Genomic DNA, 26465 nt, shown 5'->3' with positions numbered 1-26465 from the left:
CAGACAGTGAGGCTCCAACTGCAAGGCAGATCTCAGTGTTAGGCCTTAGCGTCTCTGCTTCAGAAGAATAGCCACACCTCTGCTTTTCAAACCTGCCTAGAAGAGACCAGGATGTTTTAGCTATGGGTAATGAAAAGGTGGGGGAGGGGCAGGAGGCTAGTGGAAAATACTTTAAGGAATAAAAGTAAGCAGGAAAACTATAGATAAATATCTAAGTTCTACCAAGATCAGTGGTAAAACAATCAAATATCAGAGATGTAACAGTTTTTAAAATGCAGTGCATAGGTTCACATATGGAAAATGAGTGAAAATGCAGAAATGGATGGTCTATTTGGGAATCCCTGTGCTGCACTCACTTTTTGTTTGGTACAGTTTCCATAGTTTTGTCAGTTCTGAAGTTAAGCAACTGCAGACCCATTAATCTATCTCCTCCTGGTCTTCTCCTCTGCTAAGCCAAACCACATCTATTCTCCACCAGTCTCGGAGAATCTCTTCCACATTCAAATTCTTCCTCTACTCATACAATACATTACAATTAAAACGTGTATTCTACATTCTCCTAAATGATTTGGTGCTAATTACAATCAAAGAAGTCTAGATAAAACTAGGAATTAAAACAAATAGAATAGAAAACAAAATTATAATGTAAAAAGCGAAATAAAACAGCCATCATATTTCCATAAACCATGTCAATCTACTAAATAAGACTAAAACTTATAATGGGGTAAAATAAAAAATAAGATTGTAAAAGATATGGTTAGTTCCAGGGTGACCCATCAGGTCACATGGCCTTATCCACTCTCGGGTGTTTAACTTCCTCCTTCCTCTGTAAATAGATTTGTCATCATTTCCTATTTTAATGACATTTCCAGCCTTGAGTCTGTCACTTGACTAGTCTTCTGTAGATGATATGCAAAAGAACTTATTTGCAGGCCTGCCTCTTCACAAATCCCCTTTTCTCCATTTATCTTATCTACTCTACCTTTGGATTTTGATACTCCCTCTTCTGCTGCCTCCAGAAAAACAAAGCCATCAGCGGTGTTGGCAGAGCTGTGAAGCAGCAGCTGAGAACATCAGTTCCCACTCATTACTGGCTCTCTTCCCAGCCCCTTCTCTGTATTGTGTGCACGGCTGTTTCACCAAGAATGCATGGCCACACAGTACACAGTTATCGATGCGTATAATGGAAGTAGAGGTGGACCAACAGAGACAGACAAATGCCAGTAGGAATTTACCTATAGCAAAGAAATGAATCTACATAGGCTGTAAAAAGAATTGGAAATTGTAGTGAATGTTGTCTTCTGAATGCCATAAAAACTACTTCTTATGCCTTCTTTCATGTTACTGAATGTATGCCATGTTACTTGCTTTTTTATCTTGAAGTTAACCAAACATGTTTGAAACACCCCTTTCTCCCCCCCCCCCCAAAAAAAAAAAATAATATGAAATGGTGACAAAGTTACCATTCTAAACTTCACATTCCTTTTTACTGAACTTTAAAATGACTTCAAAAGTTTCAGTACCATGGCTAGTCCCCCCCCCCCCCCCATTAGAATAATATTCTTGAGAGTACTTTACAACTGTATAGGGCACTTATTATAGCAGGATAGGCTGATGGGGAGAGCCACTTTGCAAACATTGGGGATAAGAGAGGTTTGATAAACCATGGCTAACTTGCTTAAGAGCACTATACATTGATTTATGAAAGATACTGTTCCATGATTGAAGAGGCTTAGCTGTGGGGGAGAGAGGGGTAAATACTGAATAGGTGCAGAGGATCAATTATTTCTCTAACCTTTATGACATCCTGATCCTTTAATGTTTCATAGAATTGTGTTTCTTCTTTCTTCTCCGATAGGGTCCAGAACACGATTTCATTATCAAAGCACCAGAAACAAGTGAGTACCCCATATCTCTCCCACCTCCCTTGCACCCACTATCATGAGTGCAGGAGTAGCCTAGTGGTTGGAGCAGGTAAGCCAGAGGTCAAATCCCACTGCTGCATTTTGTGATCTTTGACGAGTAACTTAACCCTCCATTGCCTCAGGTACAAATTTAGATTATAAATCCTCTGGGTACAGGGAAATACTGTATCTGAGTGTAACTCACCTTGAACTACTGAGAAAGGCATCAGCTAAATGTAAATCCACCATATGAGAGAGGGAAGAAGCAGGGTGTAAGTTTACTTCCTATATTCTTTATACTCAGAACTAGGCTGTGAATTGTCTGGGAGCCTAAAATCCTGATGATGTCATTCAAAATAGGAGTAGCCTGATGCCCAGTACAGGCACTTTCCAGCCAACCTTGAATCTGATGAGTGAGGGAGGTGGGGTGAGGTCTCTTCCTTTGGTCAGTGGACTGCTTCTCACTAGACACCACAGAAAATAGCCTGGGCTTGCTGACCTCATGCCCATCCCTTCCCTACAGGGCTGTAGCGAGCTCTGCTTCAGTGGGCCAGGGCCAGCATAGGGACAGGGTGAGGGATGGTTTCCAGCTACTAGCATTGTTCCCCCCCCCCCCCCCCCCCCACACACACACTGGTATGAACCTGACAAAAAGCACTTGTTAGTGCATGTTCCTATACTGCTGCCAACCTGACTACCTTGCTACTGCTATGGTGTGATGATAGAGATGTAGTAGTAACAAAAGGAAAAAAAATACCTCTGCAGAAAGCAAAGCCAACAAAAACAGCAGAGGTGGTCAAAGGAAGGAGGAGTCACCAAAAAATAAAAAAAAAACCAAACATCAAATTTTATTGAGAAGAGACCCAACTTGGCCAGATTTCAGTTTATTGCCTGTATCAGGGGTCTGTTAACATTCCTTTCTTTTAGTCCTCCTAGTTCAGTCCAGACAAGTGTGTTAGGAGCCCCTTACTCAGAAACCTCACTGTTCTTTTCCTGGGAATATGTTTCCAGCCATAGCAGAAGCCCTGAGGGAAGCGTAGGAAGGAGAAAGTTCCAGAAGGAGAGCTATGCAGACTGAGTGGAAACCAAGTCTTCTGTACAGCTCCAATTAGCTATCAGGTACCAGCATGAATATTGGTGGAAATTGGACCTCTGTGAGCTGCCGGTACCAGGATGTAGCCCAGCACTGAATATCTGGATCTAATTCTGCCATGGCAGTCAGCATTTAAAGCAAGGAGGTTAGATGAACAGGAGATGGCAGGAGGGAGCTTGGCCCATTATATGGGCTGAAACCAGTAGGCGGAGCTTGTCACCCTATGAATTACATTAATTAAAACTTCCTTGGTTTAAGGAAACACTAATCACCATGGGCTGAATATCAACCAGAATGTGTCTTGCATCTTTTAAATGCATGCTAATCAATTTTACCCATATTAATTTGTATCAGGTTGTGACACCTTTAATTGGATCAAGAAAAGATTGGTCCAAAAGGGTGTCATAACCTGCAAAGACTCCAGTTTTGACCAAGGCCAATGTGCTAACTAGATTTCTACACTTCATTAGGTATCAATGAGTTACGTTATTTTCATAGTCATTAACTAGGAATATGGATGTGTAAGGGAGACCATTTCAAAGCCTAATAAATTTTCAGACTCAAGTAAGGCATCCGGCCATAGCTGCAGAACTAGATAATTGTCTAGGAAAATAGAAAATCAAGAGCTGGGGTCTTCCATTGGGCATCCTGAGTTGTTTGGACATCTTGTATGTTAACTAAACCTGCTATTTGAGCACCTAACTAGGCATCTGATCTGTTTTTTGGGGGGGAGCAGGGGGACTTTATATTGGTTTGAACTCTATTTCATCCATTCAACATGTAAAGATGATCTGGAAATTTTTAGTTTCTAAAATGGCTCAGTAGATGAAATAAGAGGAGGGAAAGGGGAATATCTATTCAAAAACATTTTCCCCTCCTATAAGAAGGGTCTTTGTGAAAGAAACATGACAGAACCTGGAATTATACCCAAACCATGCCCTTATGAGAACTGTCTAATGGTTTTCATGTGATGATATCCAAACAATAACCTTGCTTGATGGGCTGAATAAGCTTGCCTGCCTACATCGAATGTATAAAATGCTTACTGAACTGCAATAACATTAATGCAAGGATTTTAAAAAAGCTTTGTACTTTCTCAGGAATTATATAGACACAGTAATTAACAGGCAAAGATAAGACTGGAATACAATCATATGCCAAGGTCGAACTGTGAGGCACTCGGTTGGCAACCAGAAATGTCTGTTTTATGACCTACCTGTTTTATCGATAAAATGCCGTGCTTATCTGATCAGGAAGCAGCCAGTCCCACAGATTCAATGCCTTCTTATCTTTTGAGGAAATGTTATCAAATATGAGATTTTTCTCTCTGCTTTCTAAACACCCTGCCGGTAGTGATTTTTCCACTTGTGATAAGTAGCCTGGTAAAGTTTTGTTTTTGAATAACCCCAACCAGGTTTGCTTTTCTTTCACTGGGACTTGTGCTGACAGCTTGAGAAACTTACAACCCCAAAATATTGCCTTCCTTGCCATTCATGAATAAATTATTATTAAATGTGGCAAAGACTGTATTTGTGATGATGGGACACCCAACAACGTTGTTCCCTTTTGAGAACTGTCAAAAATGGATTACTGCAACACCTCTTCATCTTAGAAAAGAGACAGTGATATGGAGGAAAAGTCTATAGTCTGCTATTGAGACAGACATGGGGAAGCCACAGATTGCCCTAGGATAGGTAGTATGGAGTGTTGTTACTATTTGGGTTTTTGTCAGGTACTTGTGACCTGGATTGGCCACTGTTGGAAGCAGGATACTAGACTAGGTGAACCATTGGTCTGACCCACTATGTTCTTAGGGATGGCAAAAATGCACTGAGTTTCAAAATGCTGCAGCACAATTGATTATGGGGGCCCTGTGATTTGAGCATGTCACCCCGTTGTTGAGGAGCCTACTTTGGTTATCAGCAGTGTTCCCTCTAAGGCGAATGCATGAGCGATCGCTCATAGAAAACGGGAACGTCACTCACTTAAGATCAATGTGTGTTCACTTCAGAGGGATGCGGGAACAAAATGTTTTACCACCCCATGGTGGTATGCGGTAGCTCCTTGGTATCTTGATCAGATAATACAGCTATAAGTCCTGCCTCGCAATTTGAGATCTGATGGTGAGAGAAGCCTTGTGGTACTAGCCCTTAATGCCATTCTTCATGCTGCTATGTTAGCATGTGCTTTTTCTGTAGCAGGTCCATTGCTACGGAATAAGCTTCCAGAGCACCTCAGATTTTGTTCTAATTTGCAGCAGTTTAAAAAGGTTTTAAAATTTGTTATTTATTTTTGCAGGCTTTTCCTTTTATGTAAATAATTATGATTGGTAATGAAAGAAGATATCTGTAGTAGATTTTTAAAATGTTTTTTTAATAAATAATTTCTCATACAGATCAAGCAAAATCAGAAAACAGAAAATTACAATAAGCAATATATTCAAAAAAGGCAAACAACCAAAAAAACTTTTAGTCCACAATAAGAAATGGAGGGGGTCACAGGATGGAAATAAAGTAAGCAGGGTCTAAAACTAAACCCCATAACATATATCTAATACAAGACAGACAGAAAAACAGGAGGTCTATGCTAACTATGGGAAGCAACCCCCACCTCTTTCAATTCCCTTGACCTAAAAAAATGATGCAGTTGTCTTGGATCAAAGAAAGCTAGATTCTTTTATTTTTAATGAAAAGTACATTTGTGTGTTCTGTTTTTTTTTTTTAATTGAATTATGTATGTTAATGAGCTGTAAGCCTAAATGAAGCACCTTAGGGAGCATGGGGAACCAGTTTCCCCACCTATCCCTTGTGTGTCCCTCAGTTCTGTTAGCTAGGCAAAGAGGAGCTGTAGCTGTGCTTTTTCAGGATTGTACATGGTTTATGTTCAGCTCTTTATTGTAACTTCTGCAACTGGCAGACTTTTTGATTCGATGATTCTTAACACAGTCAATACTATAAATCCTTGTGAAACTCAGTGTCGGACACCTGTCATTCCGTGGGGAACACATTTATCTCTGTACTGCTCAGAAATATTTACAAAAGCTTTTCTTTTCAGGGCTATTCACAAATATACAGTCTCTCCCCCATGCCTATTCTGCAGCCAGATGTAACCTCAGGGCTATTTTGTTCTCACCCTCCCAATGTACTCCGTTACCACCAGGCACAGATCCCTTATACTTATCCTCCTTCTGTGGATGTACCTTGCAGGACTGCACCCCTGCCTTGGGCAGGCTTCTTCCTACCCCAAATCCCGCTCATGGGCCAGACTCCCCAATCCACCTGATGCTCTGGCTCCTTCTCCAGTTGCTGCAAATTGGTCAACAACTGTCTCTTGATTGTATCTCACACTTAAGGCAGCACTTCAGGAGCCTCCTTCTTTGGGTTGCTTGGCAGGGGTTTGCAGGCAACCAAGGACATTTCCCACACTAAATTTTCTCTTTTATCTCCTCCCAAAGCTGTCACTCACCCAGTGGCGTACCTAGGGTAGTTGACACCCGGGGCCGGTCATTTTTTAACACCCCCCCAAAAAACAAATCCAGTACTAGGCATGCCGAGAATACAAAACACTCAGGACCTATATAGCAATTCTACCATAAGCAGTCATTTCTACGAGTCACACAAGGAAAAGGAAAGCATCTTAAACACTACAGTGAGCACTAGAACATCAATTCACCTATTGTAAAACGAAACCAGACAGAATAGTACAGATCGTAGATCCTGCACAGTCAATGCCAACTGAAAGCCATGTCTTTTTCACAAACACAGATACACCCTAATCCACTATAGAATAAGTAATCATAAACTTTCTATTTAGACAAAAATTAAACTGAACCCCCAATGCCAGACTCTGCATACAATGCAACACCACAGAAACAGAAACTGTCCCCTAGTACTGTGCAAAATATAAAGACAGCAGATGTAAATTTGAAAAAAACTAACAAGTACCAATCATTACTTTACAAATTAACAAATAGAAATAAAACAAATATAGAAAGTAAAATAATACCATTTTATTGGACTAATACATTTAGCTTTCAGAGGCCAAAACCTCCGTCCTCGGGTCAGTACAGTATAGTGCTGTTACAGTATCCTATCCTGACCTGAGGAAGGGGGTTTTGTTCTCCGAAAGTTAGTCAAAATGTATTAAAATTAGTCCAATAAAAAGATTACCTTGTTTACATGTTCTATTATAAAAATTTATTAACACAGCTACAATACTACTTTATCCTAAAGCAAAAAACAAAAACATATTTTATTTACAGTTTGTTGCCTCTGGTTTCTGCTTTCCTCATCTTTTTTTCACCATCTTCCTTCCATCCAGCATCTGTCTTCGTTCTCTGCCATCCAGTGTCAGCCCTCTCTGCTGTCCCCTCAATCCAATGTCTGCCCTCTCTCCAATGTCTGCCCTCTCTCCCTGCCCCTTCCATCCACATCTGCCCTCTATCTCTGCCCCTTCCATTCACTGTCTGCCCTTTTCCTTCCATCCACTCCACTGTCTGCCCTTTCTCTCTGCCCCTTCAATCCACCATTTGCCCTCCCTCCCATCCATCCAGGGTCTGCCCTCCCTCTCGCTCCCCCTTCCATCTAGGATCTGTCCCCTCTCTCTCTGCCCCTTTTTTTCAGCCCCCAGTTCCAGCCCCCTTCTCCCCTCTAAACACCCCCACCCCAGTCCCCTTCTCCCCTCCCCCTCCCCTGTCTGAGACCCCCACCCCAGTCCCCTTCTCCCCTCCCCTGTCTGAGATCCCCACCCCAGTCCCCTTCTCCCCTCCCCTTTTCCCCTCTGAACACCCCCACCTGAGTCCCTTTCGCCCCTCTCCTTCCCCACCTCAGTCCCGTTCTCACTACTGTCTGAATCGGCGAAGCAGCATCGCAGGCAGCGCCTCGTCTGCCCTGCTTGTAAAAATCAAATCTCCTTCTCCTCATCTTGATGTCGACTCGGGCCTTCCAATCAATCACTATGTCCCGCCCTCCTCTAAGGTAACTTCCACGAGGGCGGGCGCCGGGCGGGACATAGTGATTGATTGGAAGGCCCGAGTCGACGTCAAGACGAGGAGAAGGAGAAGGAGAGATTTGATTTTTTCACAAGCAGCAGGGCAGACGAGGCGCTGCCTGCGATGCTGCTTCGCCGATTTTTGTTTAAAGGAGGAGGCAGCGGGAGCGGAGCACCCCCCACCCACTGGCACCCGGGGCGGACTGCCCCCACCGCCCCCCCCCCTTGGTACGCCACTGCACTCACCCCAATATAGGCACGATCTTTCTGCTTTTTATTCCATATCCACTCCCCATGGGCTGGGTTTCCTCCCACCCAGGGACCTCCTAGTCACTCCCCCCAGTGACTCTTTATCAGGGTTTACCTTTTCAGTAATCCCAACCTCACCAGGGATTACATATCTAAAGAAAAGAATCTTAAAAATCAGAAAACAAAGCAAAATCCTGTTTCATTTCCTACTTGGTGCATTCTCAGCCTGCTCAGGGTGTCTTCTTATGAGAAAGGAGGTCCGTAAGGATGATGAGGTTGCAGGGGGTCAACAAAATGGTGGGCTTGGGTGGGAGATGGACTTCAGCTGTAAGATGAAGGCTGGGTGAGGCACAGACCTTTCAAGAGGATAAATGCTAAGGGGAAATGGAGTCTTTACTGGATAAATACGAGTTTTTTTTATTTTATGTGCTTATTTGTATGTTAAGTTTATTGATATTGTGAATGTTTTATTGTAACCCACTTTGATCTTAAAGTGGGATATACATTTTTGAAAATAAATAAATATTAACATCCTCTGTTCTGCTTGGCTGGAACTGGATGACTATTCACATTTTCCCAAACTGCTGTCTGATTAGCTTTTTAAATAACTATCTGCTATTTAGGGATGGAGCTAGATAAAATACTGCCCAGTAATAATGAGGGCTTTGGGTATTTTGTTCATGTCTTCTCTGTCTCATCCATTCTTCTTTTTTTGCCTTGTTTTATCTGGAAGGGACATTGCCCCAGGTCCCTTGACTGGAAAGTGAGAAATCCCCAGGACTGGCTAGTGGAGATCTTACTGGCATTTGCCCATCAACATTTCAGGTGAGCATGTGTAAGGGATGGTGAAAAGGCATTGGGCACCCTAGATGAATCTTCAGCCTTACATCTGCCTCCACCCAGCTCTATTAACTTTCAGTTTCAGGGCTATACTCTGCCCCCTCCCTACAACACACACACACACATCATATTTTTAATATCAACTTTGTTTGGAGTGTGTGTGTATGTATGTATATATATATATATATATATATATATATATATATATATATATATATCACACAAATAATGAGGCAATTTCTAAAAGTCATATACCCAAGTAAATGGACTATTTGAAGACTGTCATCCTTCCATTGATGGTTCTTTGACTTCGTCTGGCTGTCAGGATCTCTTGTTTTGCTTTGACTGCGGCTGCTTATTGCTGCCTCCCAGAAGCTGCTGCCCTAGACAATCGCCTAATCAGATCTAGTGGTTGAGCCTGCCCTAAGCGTGTGTCTGAAGCACTAAACTAGTTCTAAGAAAGCAGATGTGACTGCACATCTCCATATGGTGGGCCAAATCCAGAGTGTCGGTACAGGCATGCACACTATAGTAGGCCACATTCAGAACATTGCTGTTCCTAAGTCAAAGATACTAAAAGAAATATCTGTTGTGCTTTCTTTCAGGAGTCCAGAGAATGTCACCAGATCCTCGGTGAAATACATAAAGGTAATTCTGATGAAATCTTACAGGGAGAGATGTCCTTGTACAGTGTGATGCAGGTCAGCTGATCCCCAACACAGGAGTGAAGTAAGACTTACCCTTAGTTTGCAGTGAAGGAGGTATGCGTGCTGGCACAATAAAAATCCATTTTAGAGGTTTTCTGGTTGAAGGCAATGTCTCCAAGGGTGTCTTTTACTAAAGATTAGCTCATGTTATCTGCAGCAGGTCCCACATTATTGCTATGGGCCCTGCTGCAGATAACTCGAGCTAACCTTTAGTAAAAGACCCCCCCCCCCAATTGGTTATTTATGCAAATACTATGACAATAATGAAACTCACGCCTAAGCTAGGGTATGTGGAGTATGATCTCAGCCTCTCAAACGTACTGTTAACACTCACCATAGTACCTGCATCATACCAAACAGAGTGTCACGTCTGTGGCCGTGACCACCCTCATTCTTACCCTGTTTCTGGGAGTCAGTGGCTGTGCTGGCTTCTGCTTGTCTCTGTGTCTGTCTCTGTCTTAGTTTCTCTCTGGCTTTGTGTGCTGATTGCCTTACTGGACCTCACCTGTGTGGGCTATGCCTCTTCCAAGATGGCTGCCGACTCCTCTATGCCAGTATCCAAGATGGCTCCCGCTGTTCCTTCCTGTGAGCTGACTTCTCTGTGTGTCAAGCCTCTGTTTGGAGGCAAGGAGATTGCTGCAGCTGTGCTTCTGGTGTTGAAGAGCTTTATTAATCACTTAGAGACTGCAGCCTTTGCCTTTGCATTTTGTCTAAGGGCCCTGGTATGTAGAGTGCTCTGTACACTGCTACATTGTTTGCTCTGTGTGAGTTGCTATGTTTGACTAGCTAGCTTGGGCACAGCTTTGATTGTTAGCCTGTGTACAGCTTTACCAGATCTCCTGGGTTTGCTTAGTGTATGTTTCTAGTGTATGACTTGTTAGCTTGGGCACAGCTTTGCTTGTTAGCCTGTGTACAGCTTTACCAGATCTCCTGGGTTTGCTTAGTGTATGTTTCTAGTGTATGACTTGTTAGCTTGGGCACAGCTTTGCTTGTTAGCCTGTGTACAGCTTTACCAGATCTCCTGGGTTTGCTTAGTGTATGTTTCTAGTGTATGACTGGTTAGCTTGGGCATAGCTTTCTTGTTAGCTTGTGTTCAGTTCCTAGTCTTCTTGTGTTTAGCCTGCTGGTTTTCCCGTGTGTGTTTTCTTTTGCTTCTGGAGCTTCAGCCCTTGTTCAGTCTGTTGCCAGTACTCCTTGATACTGAAGCTCCAGCCATAGTCTTGCTCCTTGGCCTGACCATTGCTTTGAACCTGCCTTCTGCCGGAACCCGGACATTCTGCCTGTCTGCCTTGCTTTCGCCTAGGTGCCTGGGGGCACTTCTGTATCCTGATTCCTGCTGTTCCTGCTGGCAAGTTCCAGTTCTTCCTATAAGCCCTGCCGGCTGCCAAACCTGAGGGCTCAACCCTCGGGGAAAGGTGGCTAAGCGTAGGTGAAGCCAGTCCAGTGGGTTCTGCTCCAGTGTGTTCCAGTCCAGCGGGCTCCACTCCAGTGCGCACCCGTCCGGTGCGTTCCAGTCCCGTGTATTCCTGTGTAGGACTCCAGTCCGGGGTTCCGGTCCAGCCTTGTTTCGTCTCTACCTTGAAGGTGATCTTGCCTGCCACTGCCGCTCCACGGTAGTGGTCCAAGGACTCACGAACCCAGTGCTCCCGGGGAAGAAGCCTGACAGTATGCCAAGGTCCTCGGGAACGCAACACAGAGCTTCCTTTTGGAGTTCATAAGATATTAGATGTATAGGCAATTTATCCATGTGTGCTTGGAAATTCTTTTTAATCAGACCTGTGGCATCCAAAATGATGGGAAATCTTTTCATGTCCTTCTGCCACATTTTCTTGGTCTCAGGCTCCATTTCTTGATACTTGCAGATCTTTTCTCTCTCTACATGATTCACCAAGTAGTCACTTGGGACTGACATTTCTATGACCAATGCTGTTCTGTTTTTCTCTTTCACCACTATGTCCAGTTTCTTGGCACTCAACTTTTTATTTGACAGAATGGGGATGTCCCAGGTGATCATAACTCTTCATTATCCATGATTCTCTTAGGGTCATTATCCCAATGCTTTTCCAGTACAGTGATGTTGTAGTTTTTACAAAGTTTCCAGTGGATGAAGCATGCCACCTTGTTGGGTGCATCAACACTTCACAGCCAGCTAAGAGATGAGTGACCATTGGGCTCATTTTCAAAAGAGAAAAACGTCCAAAAAGTGGCATAAGTCTGCATTTGGACGTATTTCTCACAAAAACGTCCAAATTGGTAGCTTCAAAATAAATTTTTAGATGTTTTTCTATGAACTCATTGCATACAAATGATATCCTTTGATACTCCTGATAAATTTTGTATATAGGAGGAAAAAACCTCAAATTGTAAGGGAACACTCCTTCGTTGGTATCACCAGCATTAGGGCGGTCCCTTAAATCATCATGGGTAAAAAAAACCTCCTTTAAATCTACTGTTGTACCCTTTGGGTCTAAAACCTTAGACTAATTGTTCTCAAATCACACAAAAGACCCGTTTATAAATATACTTCAGATCAATAGCACTTATCTTTTCAATCCACAGTCAGCTAGACACCTTCCACGGCCCGACTTTGGCCTCAGTTTCGAATCCTTCCTCAGGGTCCGTGGTGTCAGACTGCTCAAATCTTTAGGAGAAGCGCAAAACAACATCAGCTTGATCTTTCAATAACACGGCTCCACAAATAGAAACTGAACAATCTGTTCCTTACAGTGTGCTTTCTGATCCATAAGCAAACGCTTTCACACTTCAAAAGATGGCTGTTATCTAGTTATACTAACGTCAGATGCCTTCATAGCAAACCACTCCCTCACACATGTCAATCAAATATTGTCACACAATAATTCCACATTGGGAGCAGGGAAAAAGTTTTCAAAAAAACATGCTAGTTAGAAAAAAAATTTCTTGCTAGACTCAAACGAATTTATTCCATTCTAGCCTCGTATTCATCCCCAATGGCTCTAATGTGTGTAATCGAAAAATCCAGCGCTGTTCTTGTCTGAGTAGGAGGAGTTTTCTATCTCCTCCTCCGATTTGTCATTTCAATTGTTGAAGTACAAAACATTTTAAACTTTCAAAAGTATGTCCTTCTTTGTTACAATGCGCTGCTAGAGGTGCTGTGGTTTTCTTTATATTAATATCGCTCTTATGCTCTATTAACCTGGTGGACAATCTTCTAGACGTTTGGCCAATGTATAATTTGTTACAGACATACCTTGCAAGGAACCTTCCACATGTTCAGGGGGAAAACTTACTCACGATTTCCAAATTTGAGAAGCCATATTTCTATGCTCTACAACAAGTGTAAAATATACAATCTAAATTTGAAAGTAGAGCTCCGCTAGGATATCTGGATAAACCAATAATACAAATTGCACACAAATGATATCCTTTGATACTCCTGATACATTTTTTATATAGGATTTAGATTTTCTATGAACTCAGTCAGAAGTGTGTTCAAATACAAGGGGGGGGGGGTGTCAGGGGCATGCTAAGGGTGGGAGTTTTGCATTCCTAACGCTTGGACGTTTTTCAGCCATAATGGAACAGAACAAAACCATCCAAGACTAACACTAAGACGTTTTGAGCTAGACCTGTTTTTATAATGAATAAGGCACAAAAGGGTGCCCTAAATGACCAGATGACCACTGGAGGGAATCAGGAGTGACTTCCCCTTACTCCCCCAGTGGTCGCTAACTCCCTCCCACCACCCAAAAATGTGATTAAAAACATAACTTGCCAGCCTCTATGCCAACTTCAGATGTTATACTCAGGTCCATTAGAACAGCATGCAGGTCCCTGGAATAGTCCAGTGGTGGGTGCAGTGCACTGCAGACAGGTGGACCCAGACCTCTCCCTACCTGTTACACTTGTGGAGGAAACTGTGAGCCTTCCAAAACTCACCAGAAACCCACTGTACCCACATATAGCTGCCCCCTTCACCCGTAAGGTGGGGGTAGTGGGGTTTGGGGGACTCAGCAGACAAGATAAGGGAGACATGATGAGATGTGTACCTGGGTGCATTTTATAAAGTCCACTGCAGTGCTCCCTAGGGTGCCTTATTGCTTTTCTGGGATGTCTGGGGGACCAGTCTACTAAAAATGGTGGGTCCTCCTATATCCCAATGGCTTGATTTTGTGCGTTTTGCACTTGGATGTTTTTTGTTTGAAAATGGACCAAAAAACAAAACGTCCAAATCACAAAACCTTGTTCAAAACAGTATTTTTGAAAACAAAAGATAGACATTTTTCTTTTTTGAAAATTACCTTCTTTCCTATTCAGATTATGGACGTTATTTATAAAACGTCCAAAGTCAGACTTAGACGTCATATGGGAAATGCCCCTCCACGTCCAGCTCTTTCTTACAGAATCTACAAATATCTGTGGCACCAGTTTTTTTCTATGCTTGCTGTAAACCATCTCATCCATAATGAGTTGTCCTGGGCTGCAACTGTCACTCTCTCATCCTTAGGTTTCAATTCACCTCTTATTAATCATTCACGCGTCCAGTGTTGATCAACAAATGGTTCCTGGACTAACACTTTGTATTTTCACTGTACTTATGTGTCTGGCACTTGTTCCTCATCTGCTGATTCAATTCCTTGAAGAGCTTTTCCTCCTCCCTTGTAAATTCTGTTTCTTGCTTCCCTTTCGGTACCGTGGATTCTCACTCATTCCTTCTAGTTGTTGGAACACCTGGCTAAGTTTAATGATGGAAATGGATTCTGGAAGTTTTCTTTCATATTTCAACATCTTTTGTGCATTGGGATCTGATGATGTTTTTAGGTAAGTCTGGAGGTCATAGTAGCTCGATAGATATAAGTTTCACGTAGAAGATTTTTGGAACCAAGTGACTCCTCTGTTATCTACAGTAAAAGGAACAGTGGAGTCATCTTTGAAAAATTGGTCTTAGAGTATTATAACTGTATTGGATTTAATAGCTCCTCAAAAACTTAAATCCAGCTCCAGAATCAGGAATAACCCTTGGTTCTCGATAGAATGGAAGGCTTTGAAATCTGAGTGTAATCAGCTGGAATGAGCTTGGTGAAGAACTGGTGATAATAATTCAAAGAGAAGCTGGAAAAACTCTTTGTTCCAATATATGCATCAGTTAAGAAATGTAAATATAATATATTATTCAGGGTTGAATGGAATAGGTAACTCAAATCTGGGAAAATTATTCCAACTTATGAAGTGGTTAACTACCTGCTCTAGTATTAGTACCTCTGTGAGCGATCAGCCCACTTCTAACCAACTTGCTACATATTTTTCTCAGAAGGTTGATACAATTTCCACATTTTTTAGGGTTACACCAATATGTGACTGTGAAGACATAGAGAGGAATATAGTTGATCATACTTCTCTGGTGAGTCCTCCAGACAGGTTTTAGTCCACATTTGCTGAAGTATCTGTGAGGTATATAGAACCCTTACTGAAAACAATTAGTATCCTTTCTGTGTGTATTAGATATCTGGTTTCTTTGATTTTAAATTATCCAAATTCAGTGAGTGGTTGGTTGATTTTGTAAATTTGATTCGTGGTCAGGGACACTTCTCTTTCTAGTGGGAGATATAGTTCTGACTCCTATCCTAAAGGGAAACAGCCTGGATCTTTCTCTACTTGCTAGCTTTCGACCTATAACGAGTGTACCTTTCTTAATGAAACTAACAGAATTTTTGGTTAGTTCTCAATTATCACACTACATCCAATGATTCAATTTGCTGGATCCATCCCAGCATGGTTTTAGGTGCTTTCATAGTACTGAAACTTTATTGATAACTTTGACATCTGAGGTAAAAACAATATCTGAGTAAAAGTTCCCACGTTGTTCTGTTGCAATTTCATATTTCTGCAGCTTTTGATACAGTATCTTAAGTAGAGGAGTGTGGTAGCTGTGTTATTTCCGATTTGACGAAGAAGGGCAACCTTCGAAAGCTAATCAAGAAATGTATTAAGTTATGTCCAATAAAAAAGGTATCATCTTATTTTCTTTTCCATGTTTTATTTTGTTTGATTTCTATTGATACAGTATCTGAATTTGGAATAACAGAACTAGTTTTAAATTTGTTTTTGAAAAAAAAAAAGAGGTTACAAAGATGATATTTTTTCTTTGGAATGGTCTCCTGCGTGTGGGGTGCTACAGGAGTCACCAATTTCTCCTTTGTTGTATAATGTATATATGACTATATTAAATAAGATTACTTGGCAAAAAGACAAAAAGATTTTTCTGCTTGTCTCAACTGAATATAGCTTATTACTAAAACCTAAGGTGCTAACTGATATTTTGAAGAGGATAAAGAGCTGGTCTTCTCATTTCCATCTAAAGTTGAATACTGATAAAACCAAGCTTCTTTGGTTTGGTTCAAATCAGGCTTTGTTCCCAAAGGCAGCAGTACTAGAAGATGAGACTTCCTTGAAAATAGATACAATTTAAAAGCTCTTGGGGATGACTGTAGACTCCTGAAAGGGTATGGAACATCAAATCAGTGCTCTAATGAAAAATAAATTTTCAGGCTTAGACAACTGAGGGCAATTCACACATACTTCAAGAGCATTTTAGAGTCTTGGTCCAGACAAGAATGTTGTCATCTTTGGACTACTGTAATTTTTTTTTAATTTCAGTATTTCAGTTAAATTGCAGTTGAGACTTAGCTTGGTAAAACAAATATTACCTTTGCTGTTGAAGCTTCACTGGCTCCCAGTGACTGCATGTGTTGATTTTAAGATCTGCTGTGTGGTTTATAAAACATAGATTTTGTTTCTTTGATCTCATTTTTAGAGTCATCAGTGGTGGGGTGTAATTATTCTCGTTTACTTATGGTATTTCCCTTATGAAGGATATATAAAATTAACATCACTTTATGAAAGATCCTTTCCATTTCTCAGTAAAGATTTGGAATTCCTGACTTCTGACTATTCGATTGGTTCCTACCTATATTCTTTTTCCAAAACTTGTGAAATCTTAACTGTTTGAGAAATATTATAAGATTGGTGGAATACGAAAATCTTGTGTGTTATTTTGAGGCATATTTTCAAAGCACTTAGCCTTCCAAAGTTCCAAAATTTGTTCTCAATCTTTTGGTTCATATCTACCTTGAACCTGCTTTTATGGGAGTAAGTGTAGATTATAAGTATTGTAGCATAGTATTGCATAATCATCTTTTTTTAATTTTAAAAAATCTATTTATATATAATTTTAAGCATACAATCACAAGAAATACAGAGAAGGTTTCCTAAAATTATAACATCAACGCTAAAAGCATTGATATAGGAAAATACAAGCAAACCTTAAAAAAGGAAACATACCAGGGACCTTAGACGATGCAAAGGCTGCAGTCTCTAAGTGATTAATAAAGCCCTTCGACACCTGAGGAGCAGCTGCAGCCATCAGTAAGTAACTATGGAGGCTGTCCAGGCACAAACAAGACAGACAAGTCTGGCAGCCTGGAAGAACCGGACCGGACTGGGCTAAAGTCTGGAACGGGTAGGAACAGCAAGACAAACTATGGCAGCCACTGGCTCTGGCCACCAGCGGGTGAGAGGAGCACAAACCAAGGAGCAGGCAGAGCGCACACAGAACATAGAGAAACTTAGAATACCTAGGTGCAGCACAGAGGAGCAAACAGAGCCAGGCTGGAGACAGAGGTAGAGCTAACTCAGGCAGCACCCCCAGGTGCAGTAGAGTGGAGTAATTAGAGCCATGCTGGAAGCAGCCAGCACACAGAAGGAAAACTACTCCAGAAAGGATAGGCAGAAGCCAGCTTAGAAGCTGACCCCCAGAAATAAGGTAAGTCTGAGGGTGGTCATGGCCACAAACGTGACCATATAGGAGGGCAGACACCATCACCTCTGACTCTATGAAGATTGTCAAACAGAGACAGCAGCACCTCAGTGAATTCACAAAAGCAGAGTCAGAGGGATACTGGTGTGCATTGGGAGAGGCATAGCCAGGAGGAGATAATCATACCTCTGCACAGAGTGTGTGAGTACTAGAATACAGTTTCAGATCTGGAGGCCAAACTTGCACCTTTTTGGATAACAAAGATTCGATTTTTAAGAGTGCATGCACTAATTGCATCACGTCTGGATTACGACAGTTTTCTTTATCCACATCTTCCTAAAACTCAGCTGAAGAGATTGCAGCTCAAAGTTAGAGCAAATTGCAGCCCTCTTGAAGATGCTCAATTGGCTCCCAAAGCTGATGCTAAACATTACAACATGGTCCTATAAAAAAGTAAAACCCAGAGGATTGACCCACACGCCACCACTTGGGTTCCCAAAGGCATGAGATGTCACCACTAGAGAGACCTAGGCAGATCCTGCTGGAACAAATCCAGTGAGAGAGTGAAATCACATGATACATCGACAGAAGAAAGAGCACCTGGGACATTGTAATAGATCCAATCTTCATTTCATTCTGGGGAAGACTAAGGTTTCCATAGCAGCCTGACGGGACACTTCTCCCCCCCCCCCCCCACGCCCCCAGCAGAAAAGCACTGTAAAGTGACAGAGCCATGATCCACAGGTCTATTCCTCCAGCTCTGTTGAGCTGAGGGGGCAGAGTGAGATCATTTAAGATTGTGAAACAACTTTCTCTTCTATGTAAAGTGACATGAGGGTTTTATTGATTTACTACTACTACTTATCATTTCTATAGCGCTACTAGATGTACGCAATGCTGTACACTTGAACATGAATAAACAGTCGCTGCTCGACAGAGCTTACAATCTAATTAGGACAGACAAACAGGACAAATAAGAGATAAGGGAATTACTAAGTTGGGGATGATAAAATAAGGGTACTGAACAAGCAAGTAAGGGTTAGGAGTTAAAAGCAGCATCAAAAAGGTGGGCTTTTAGCCTAGATTTGAAGAAGGCCAGAGATGGAGCTTGACATACCGGCTCAGGAAGTCTAATCCAGGCATATTAAAATGTTTGGCCATATTTCCAGGAGACATACGAAAATAACATAAATGATACGTGGAGGGGCATTTTCTATATGACATCTAAGTCCGACTTTGGACATTTTGCACAAGACATCCAAAATCCAAATAGGAAAGAAGGTCATTTTCAAAAAAGAAAAATGTCTTCTTTTTTTTTTTCAAAATACTGTTTCGAACAAGGTTTTGTGCTTTGGACTTTTTGTTCTTTGGATCATTTAAAAAACAAACAAATGAATAAGTGCAAAATGTAGGGATTCATGCCATTGAGATATAGGAGGAGCCAGCCTTTTTAGTGGACTGGTGCCTCAGACGTCCCAGGAGAGCAATGGGGTACCCTAAAGGGCACTTCTGTGCACGTCATAAAAATGCTCCCACGTGTCCATCTCACCTTTCCTCCCTTATCTTGTCCCATGAGCCTTCCAAAACCCATATAAAACCCACCGTCCCCCAGTGTACACAACTACAACAGCCCTTATGGGTGAAGGGGGCACCTTTATGTGGGTACAGTAGGGTTTTAGTGACTTTAGGAGGGAGTCACAGTTTCCACCACAAGTGTGACAGATAGAGGGAGATAGGGACCTGGGTCCCCCACTGTGTACTGCACTGACCACTACACTACTCCAGGGACCTGCATGTTGTGACCTGAGTTTAATATCTGAGGCTGTCATAGAGGCTGGTAAGTCATATTTTTATTCACATCTTTGGGGGGGAGGGAGGGGTGACTCCTGATTCTCTCCAGTGGTCATCTGGTCATTTAGGGCACCTTTTTGTGCCTTATTTGTTCTGAAAACAGGTCTAGACCAAAATGTCTTAGTTTTAGTCCTGGACGTTTTGGTTTTGTTCTACTATGACTTTAAAACGTCCAAGAGTTAAGCACACCTTTATCCCATCTTTGAAACACCCCTGACATGTCTCCTTGTGATTTGGATACACTGCAGATGAATTGCGTAGATAAATGTCTCCAAAATAGGTTTCGAAAATGCTGATTTGGATGTTTTGAAGAGAAAAACGTCCAATTTGGGCTTTATGACACTTTTTGGACGTTTTTCTCTTTTGAAAATGAGCCCCAAAGTCAACATTTCAATAAAAAATTGTTACAGAGCAGTAGCAAAAATAAAATTATACGTGTTCAATGTATCCCTTTAAGCAACAGAAAAATACAACCAGAACCAGTTAGATTATGATGTAGTCTATAATCCAGTAGTCAAAAGTAGAGGCTGACAAAGGACGAATCACCACCGGAGATGTAAATCCAACAGTCTTTATTATTATTCTAAAAAGGAGGACCCGACACGGGCCGTGTTTCGACGCACGCAAGCGTCTACATCGGGGTCAAACAGTAAACTCATCGTAGAGGTATTTCTCCTGTTGTGTACTTTGTAGTCATAAGTACATAAGTAATGTCACACTGGGAAAAGACCAAGGGTCCATCGAGCCCAGCATCCTGTCCACGACAGCAGCCAATCCAGGCCAAGGGCACCTGGCAAGCTTCCCAAACGTACAAACATTCTATACATGTTATTCCCGGAATTGTGGATTTTTCCCAAGTCCATTTAGTAGTGGTTTATGGACTTGACCTTTAGGAAACCGTCTAACCCCTTTTTAAACTCTGCCAAGCTAACCGCCTTCACCACATTCTCCGGCAACGAATTCCAGAGTTTAATTACACGTTGGGTGAAGAAACATTTTCTCCGATTTGTTTTAAATTTACTACACTGTAGTTTCATCGCATGCCCCCTAGTCCTAGTATTTTTGGAAAGCGTGAACAGACGCTTCACATCCACCTGTTCCACTCCACTCATTATTTTATATACCTCTATCATGTCTCCCCTCAGCCGTCTCTTCTCCAAGCTGAAAAGCCCTAGCCTCCTAAGTCTTTCTTCATAGGGAAGTCGTCCCATCCCCGCTATCATTTTAGTCGCCCTTCGCTGCACCTTTTCCAATTCCACTATATCTTTCTTGAGATGTGGCGACCAGAATTGAACACAATACTCAAGGTGCGGTCGCACCATGGAGCAATATAATGGCATTATAACATCCTCACACCTGTTTTCCATACCTTTCCTAATAATACCCAACATTCTATTCGCTTTCCGAGCCGCAGCAGCACACTGAGCAGAAGGTTTCAGTGTATTATCGACGATGACACCCAGATCCCTTTCTTGGTCCATAACTCCTAACGTGGAACCTTGCATGACGTAGCTATAATTCGGGTTCTTTTTTCCCATAGGCATCACCTATAATCCAAAATTCTTTTCCTATTTGTTCTAAAAATCTGCACTAAAGATGTTTCTTCAATGTGATTAAGAATAAGCTAGTTGAAACAGGAATATCTTCAAAAGTCATCTGAATGTAAGAAATTGTTTCAGCTCTCCGTTCTGTTTGTAAGGTATTCATGGGAGAATGTGTGTTACTTATGGTCTATGCATATCTCTTCCTCTCAACAGATGCCTCTCTCAGAGCCTCTCCTGCCCCACTCAGACCCTTCATTGGATGAATTGGCCCTGGAGATCTTCAGAGGTGAGCTCTGTTCAATATCTCTGAGCAATGTTGGTGAAAGGTTAGAAGGAAAAGTTTGTCTTTTTGCAACAGAGTGAACACCCTGGAGGGCATGGACAACAAAATTATTTAATAAACCGCCACTTCTAAAAGAGGGTCACAGCAGTTTACAATTTAAGAAATTAGAAAAGAACCACAGTTACTAATAGGAAAGAAAAAAATCAGTCAGCAGATACAGACACACTGTAAGGGTAAAAGCAAGCATTTGTTTCTGCAGGAGAAAACCCTGCGTCAGTCTCTAGCTAGCCTGAGGAGTGATGCCAAAAACAAGGGAAAATGAGTTTTAAGGGGCGATTTAAAATGTGGCAAAGACAATTTGGATCTGAGCAAAGGTGGGAGGTTGTTCCAAAGTTTTGGGCTAAGAAGTAAAAAAGCAGTGTGGCAGGTTGATTCATAGTGGGCCTGAGGTATAGGGAATAATGAGTGACGACAGATAAGCAGGTGAGCCAGAATGAAGGGTTTTATGAATAATGCACAGTATTTTGAACTAGGACCGAAATTTGACAGGCAGCCAGTAAAATGAGATAAGTAAAGGGGAGGCTGAATCAGACCTACAGAGGAAGCGGGCAGTGGCGTTCTGCAAGGCTTGAAGGTAACGGAGTTGAGATATAGGGAGACCAGAATAGACAACATTACAGTAGTCAATGTGTGAGATTACAAAGGCATGAACTAAAGTATGCAAAGAATTTAAATTAAACAGCTTAGAGATTAAGTGAAGATGATAGAGGGAAAGAAAGCCATGTTGGAGAACCAAAGACACCTAAGAATTGAAAGAGAGAGAAGAGTCCAAGATAACACCTAAGTAACAGAAAGAATTGACAGTTGGGATTAGAGTTGAAAAGAACAGGAACAAGAGAGGTTTAGACAAAGGGCTGGTGATCCAACAGGTAACCGTCTTAGAGGCATTAAGAACAAGACAGTGTTCTGAAAGCCAGACTGAGTCAGCAGCCAGGCATGAGTGAAGGCAAATGAGATCAACCTGAGAAGTTACTAAAAAAGAAAAAAAATAGAAGCGTAGGTTATTTCTTGGCAGTTAAGCTTGAATGCAAATAAGTACAGAGTGTTGCATTTGAAGTGCAGAAATCCAAGGGAGTTGTATGCAACAGTAGGGGAGAGTCTGATATACATGGACCTCAGGGTGATAGCGCTGGAGGATCTCAAGATGGTGAAACAATATGACAAGGCAGTGGCCAAGGCCAGAAAGATGCATAGAAAAGACCATAACCAGTAGAATACTCCTGTACAGGTGATATGGTTGCAGTTCTTGTCCACTGTAAAGGAAATTAAGAGAAAACAAACAAAAGAAATTAAGTTGATTCCTTTTTCATATACATTTTTGACTAGCTTTGGAAGACCAGAACCACCACCCTGAGGTCAGGAGACAACACAGTCACAGATAAACAAACAAAAGATGACAATTTCAGAATATATAAGTGAAACCCAAAAGCATTCCAATGACAGTCTCATGGGGAGAAACAGGGACAGATGGATGGGTAATCAGAGGATGACAAAGCTATATAATTGTTCGGTTTATAATAAGATAGGAAACCCAAATCTCTGTCTCATTGGTATCAAAATATTTATCATCTTAACTTCAAAGTTCTTATCTCCCTAGATTATTTTAGAATTTCCTCTTAGTATTCTGACCATAAAGTCATTGATCTGGTCTCGCAAATTGGGTTTGATGTTGTGCCTGTGTGAATTGATTCTTGTCTTTTAACATTTTGCCCAACCTAGCATGCTCCTTTCTTCACATTTTCTGCATTGAATGATATACCACTACATTGGAAGATGAGCATGTGTAGGATCCCCTTATGCTGAATAATTTCCCACATGGGTTGTGTGATATGTGCTAGCACAGTTTGCAGCCTGGTATATTGCAGGAACTTGTGTCCTTCACTTCTTTTTCAGCTTCTGTTGGGAGTTTGTTTTTCACTAATTTTTGCTTCAGAATGGTGGTTGTCGTAAGGCCAGTGAGTGTAAGCAGATGTTACAAAGTTGAACTGGACAAGCGAGCAGCCTACAACTTCAAATCAGATAAACTTAAATATTTTGTATTGTGACTTTTATTACCAAAATATAATTTTGTATTGCTAGTTTAACTTACAAAGCAATACAATACACGCATCTTTAGAGATTCCTATCCTGGATTGTAAATCTCACTCTTTGAGCTTAGCCTCACTTAGAATCTCTGGAACTAAAAGTGCTACCAATTATTTGCTGGATTATTGTAATGTCCTGTACTCAGGATTATCTGTGAAATATACAATGTTGTATAGTAACTAAGTAAAAGTAACTAGTTAATGTACTTACCGTATTTTTCGGACTATAAGACGCACTTTTTTCCTCCCAAATTTGGGAGAAAAATGTTGGTGCGTCTTATAGTCCAAATGTAGCAACCCCCCGTTATAGGCACCTCCCTCCCTCCGTTACAGGCATCTCCCTCCGTTAAAGGCATCCTTCCTCCCTCCCTCTGTTACAGGCTCCCTCCCTCCGTTACAGGCACACCCGCTCTCTCCCTCCGTCGGAATTTTAAAACTCCTCACCTCGTCGGTGTGACTCGCGGTAGCAGCAGCGCTTCAGCATGCATGTTGCTCGGCGATCTTCACTCAGCCTTCTCTCTCTCAGCTCTGTGGGCGGGACCAGAGAGAGCTGAGAGAGAGAAGGCTGAGTGAAGATCGCCAAGCAACATGCATGCTGAAGCGCTGCTGCTACCGCGAGTCACACCGACGAGGTGAGGAGTTTTAAAATTCCGACGGAGGGAGAGAGCGGGTGTGCCTGTAACAGAGGGAGGGAGGATGCCTTTAATGGAGGGAGGGTGCCTGGAACAGGGAGGGGGGCCTGTAACTATTTTTCGGACTATAAAATGCACTTTTTTTTTCCCTCCAAATTTGGGAGGAAAACCTAGGTGCATCTTATGGTCCGGTGCGTCTTCTAGTCCGAAAAATATGGTAAGTAAAAGTTTTGTCCCTTTTACTTATACAAAAGTACTGGAAACATTTGTTACTTTACTTTTACCAAAATAATAATTTCACCAATTTTTACTACTTTTACATAATTACATCTGATGCTGACCATTGAAAGTAAAGAGTAAAAACCAAAATGAGACATAAATGAAGATTCCTCAGGAAACCAAATGAAATAGCAAAACCTGGAACAGGATTTTGCTAATGCAAACCTTGTCACGCAAGCAGTGGATCATCTTATCTTGAATTTTGCTGTTCAGGGAATTCAGCCTATGAGAAAAGTGGAGTTGCCTGTGTTTGTTGAACTGGTTGCTGGTCTCCAACCAAACAGAACAGTGATATGTTGGATCACTTTGAAGTGGAGATGAAGCTGATTGCAATTCTTGGTAAACAGACGTATGTCTCTATTGGGCATCCTATGAAAACTTTTACATTGGTGTGGCTGTCCACTGGATTGATTGTCTTTAGAAAGGAGGTCTTTCCTTCTCTGGTTGTAAGAAGGTGGAAGGATTTGCAGATGCACACATTTGAAGTTCTTGTATCATATCTCAAAGTCATTCATACAGAGAGGGGCATAATCGAACGGGGACGCCCATCTCTGAGGACGTCCCCGTGAATGGGCGGGGCATCCCATATTCTCAAAACAAGATGTGCGTCCATCTTTCGTTTCGATAATACGGTCGGGGATGCCCAAATCTCAGCATTAAGGTCAATCGTAGAGATGGTCAAACTAAATGTTGAGATGGTCGTCCTTAGAGATGGGCGACCTCTGTTTTCGCCAATAATGGAAACCGAGGACGCCCATCTCAAAAATGACGAAATCCAAGGCATTTGGTCATGAGAGGAGCCAGCATTCATAGTGCACTGGTTCCCCTCACATGCCAGGACACCAACTGGGCACCCTAGGGGGCACTGCAGTGGACTTCACAAATTGCTCCCAGGTGCATAGCTCCCTTACCTTCGGTGCTGAGCCCCCCAAACACCCCCCAAACACCCCCCAAACCCAATCCCCACAATTGTACACCACTACCATAGCCCTTAGGGATGAAGGGGGGCACCTAGACGTGGGTACAGTGGGTTTCGGAGGGCTCACATTTACCACCACAAGTGTAACAGGTGGGGGGGATGGACCTGGGTCCGCCTGTCTGAAGTGCACTGCACCCACAATAAACTGCTCCAGGGACCTGCATACTGCTGTGATGGAGCTGGGTATGACATTTGAGTCTGGCATAGAGGCTGGCAGAAAATGCTTTTAAATTTTTTTGGGTGGGAGGGGGTTGGTGACCACTGGGGGAGTAAGGGGAGGTCATCCCCGATTCCCTCCGGTGGTCATCTGGTCAGTTTGGGCACCTTTTCGAAGCTTGGTCGTGAAAATAAAGGGACCAAGTAAAGTTGGCCAAATGCTCGTCAGGGATGCCCTTCTTTTTTCCATTATTGGCCGAGGACGCCCATCTCTTAACCGAGCCCCCGTCACGCCTTTGCTACGCTGCCGACACGCTCCCGTGAACTTTGGTCATCCCCGCGACGGAAAGCAGTCGAGGACGCCCAAAATCAGCTTTCGATTATGCCAATTTGGGCGACCCTGAGAGAAGGATGCCCATCTCCCGATTTGTGTTGAAAAATGGGCACCCTTCTCTTTCGATTATGCCCCTGAGAGTTTGCCATCAGACAAAAAACTGTTAGAATGATAATGAGTCCAACTTTGTGAAAACCCTTCTCTGTAATTTGACAGCATGATGATAGCAAAGATGAAGATGCTAGTGATGAATTAACACTGTTTCTAATGAAGTTGATAAGGATGATGATGATAAAACATTCTTTGCTATAGTGAAGTCAAGTGTTTCAGACAGAGATTCTCTTCATCAATATCTGCAGATCCTGTCAGAAGACATCAGTAATATTGCTGCCTGACCTGATTTGAAGGAGCTTTTTATCAGACTGACCAATCCACTTTCTGCTAGTGCAGTTGTTGAACACCTTTTTAGCTGTTCTGGATTAATGACTTACAAGCGCACTCACATGAGTGACAGTCATATTCAAAACTTAGTTTTACTAAAAGCAAAATGGATTGAACTGTAGAGCAATAAAGTTGTTGGGATAAAAACGTTAACAATACTTTTACTCAAAAAGTATTATGCTAGGCAATAACTTTTTTACTGAAATCATTTTTTTACAAGTGTTCTCCACTGTACTTTTACTTTA

General features: G+C 42.0%; 1 protein-coding gene across 1 annotated transcript in view; it reads left to right on the top strand.

The window, feature by feature from the left end:
* Positions 1 to 26465, top strand: part of LOC115481096 (unconventional myosin-XV-like) — a 95919-nt gene that overhangs the window by 16490 nt on the left and 52964 nt on the right. Inside the window, exons 2-5 of the mRNA XM_030220123.1 lie at positions 1859 to 1898; positions 8969 to 9060; positions 9681 to 9723; positions 21186 to 21258. Coding sequence (XP_030075983.1) covers positions 1859 to 1898; positions 8969 to 9060; positions 9681 to 9723; positions 21186 to 21258 — 248 coding nt within the window. The remainder of the gene's footprint in view (positions 1 to 1858; positions 1899 to 8968; positions 9061 to 9680; positions 9724 to 21185; positions 21259 to 26465) is intronic.

The sequence above is a fragment of the Microcaecilia unicolor genome, chromosome 1 (genome assembly GCF_901765095.1).
Source record: "Microcaecilia unicolor chromosome 1, aMicUni1.1, whole genome shotgun sequence".
Classification (NCBI taxonomy): Eukaryota; Metazoa; Chordata; class Amphibia; order Gymnophiona; family Siphonopidae; genus Microcaecilia; species Microcaecilia unicolor.
This window is presented reverse-complemented; position numbering and strand designations above follow the sequence as displayed.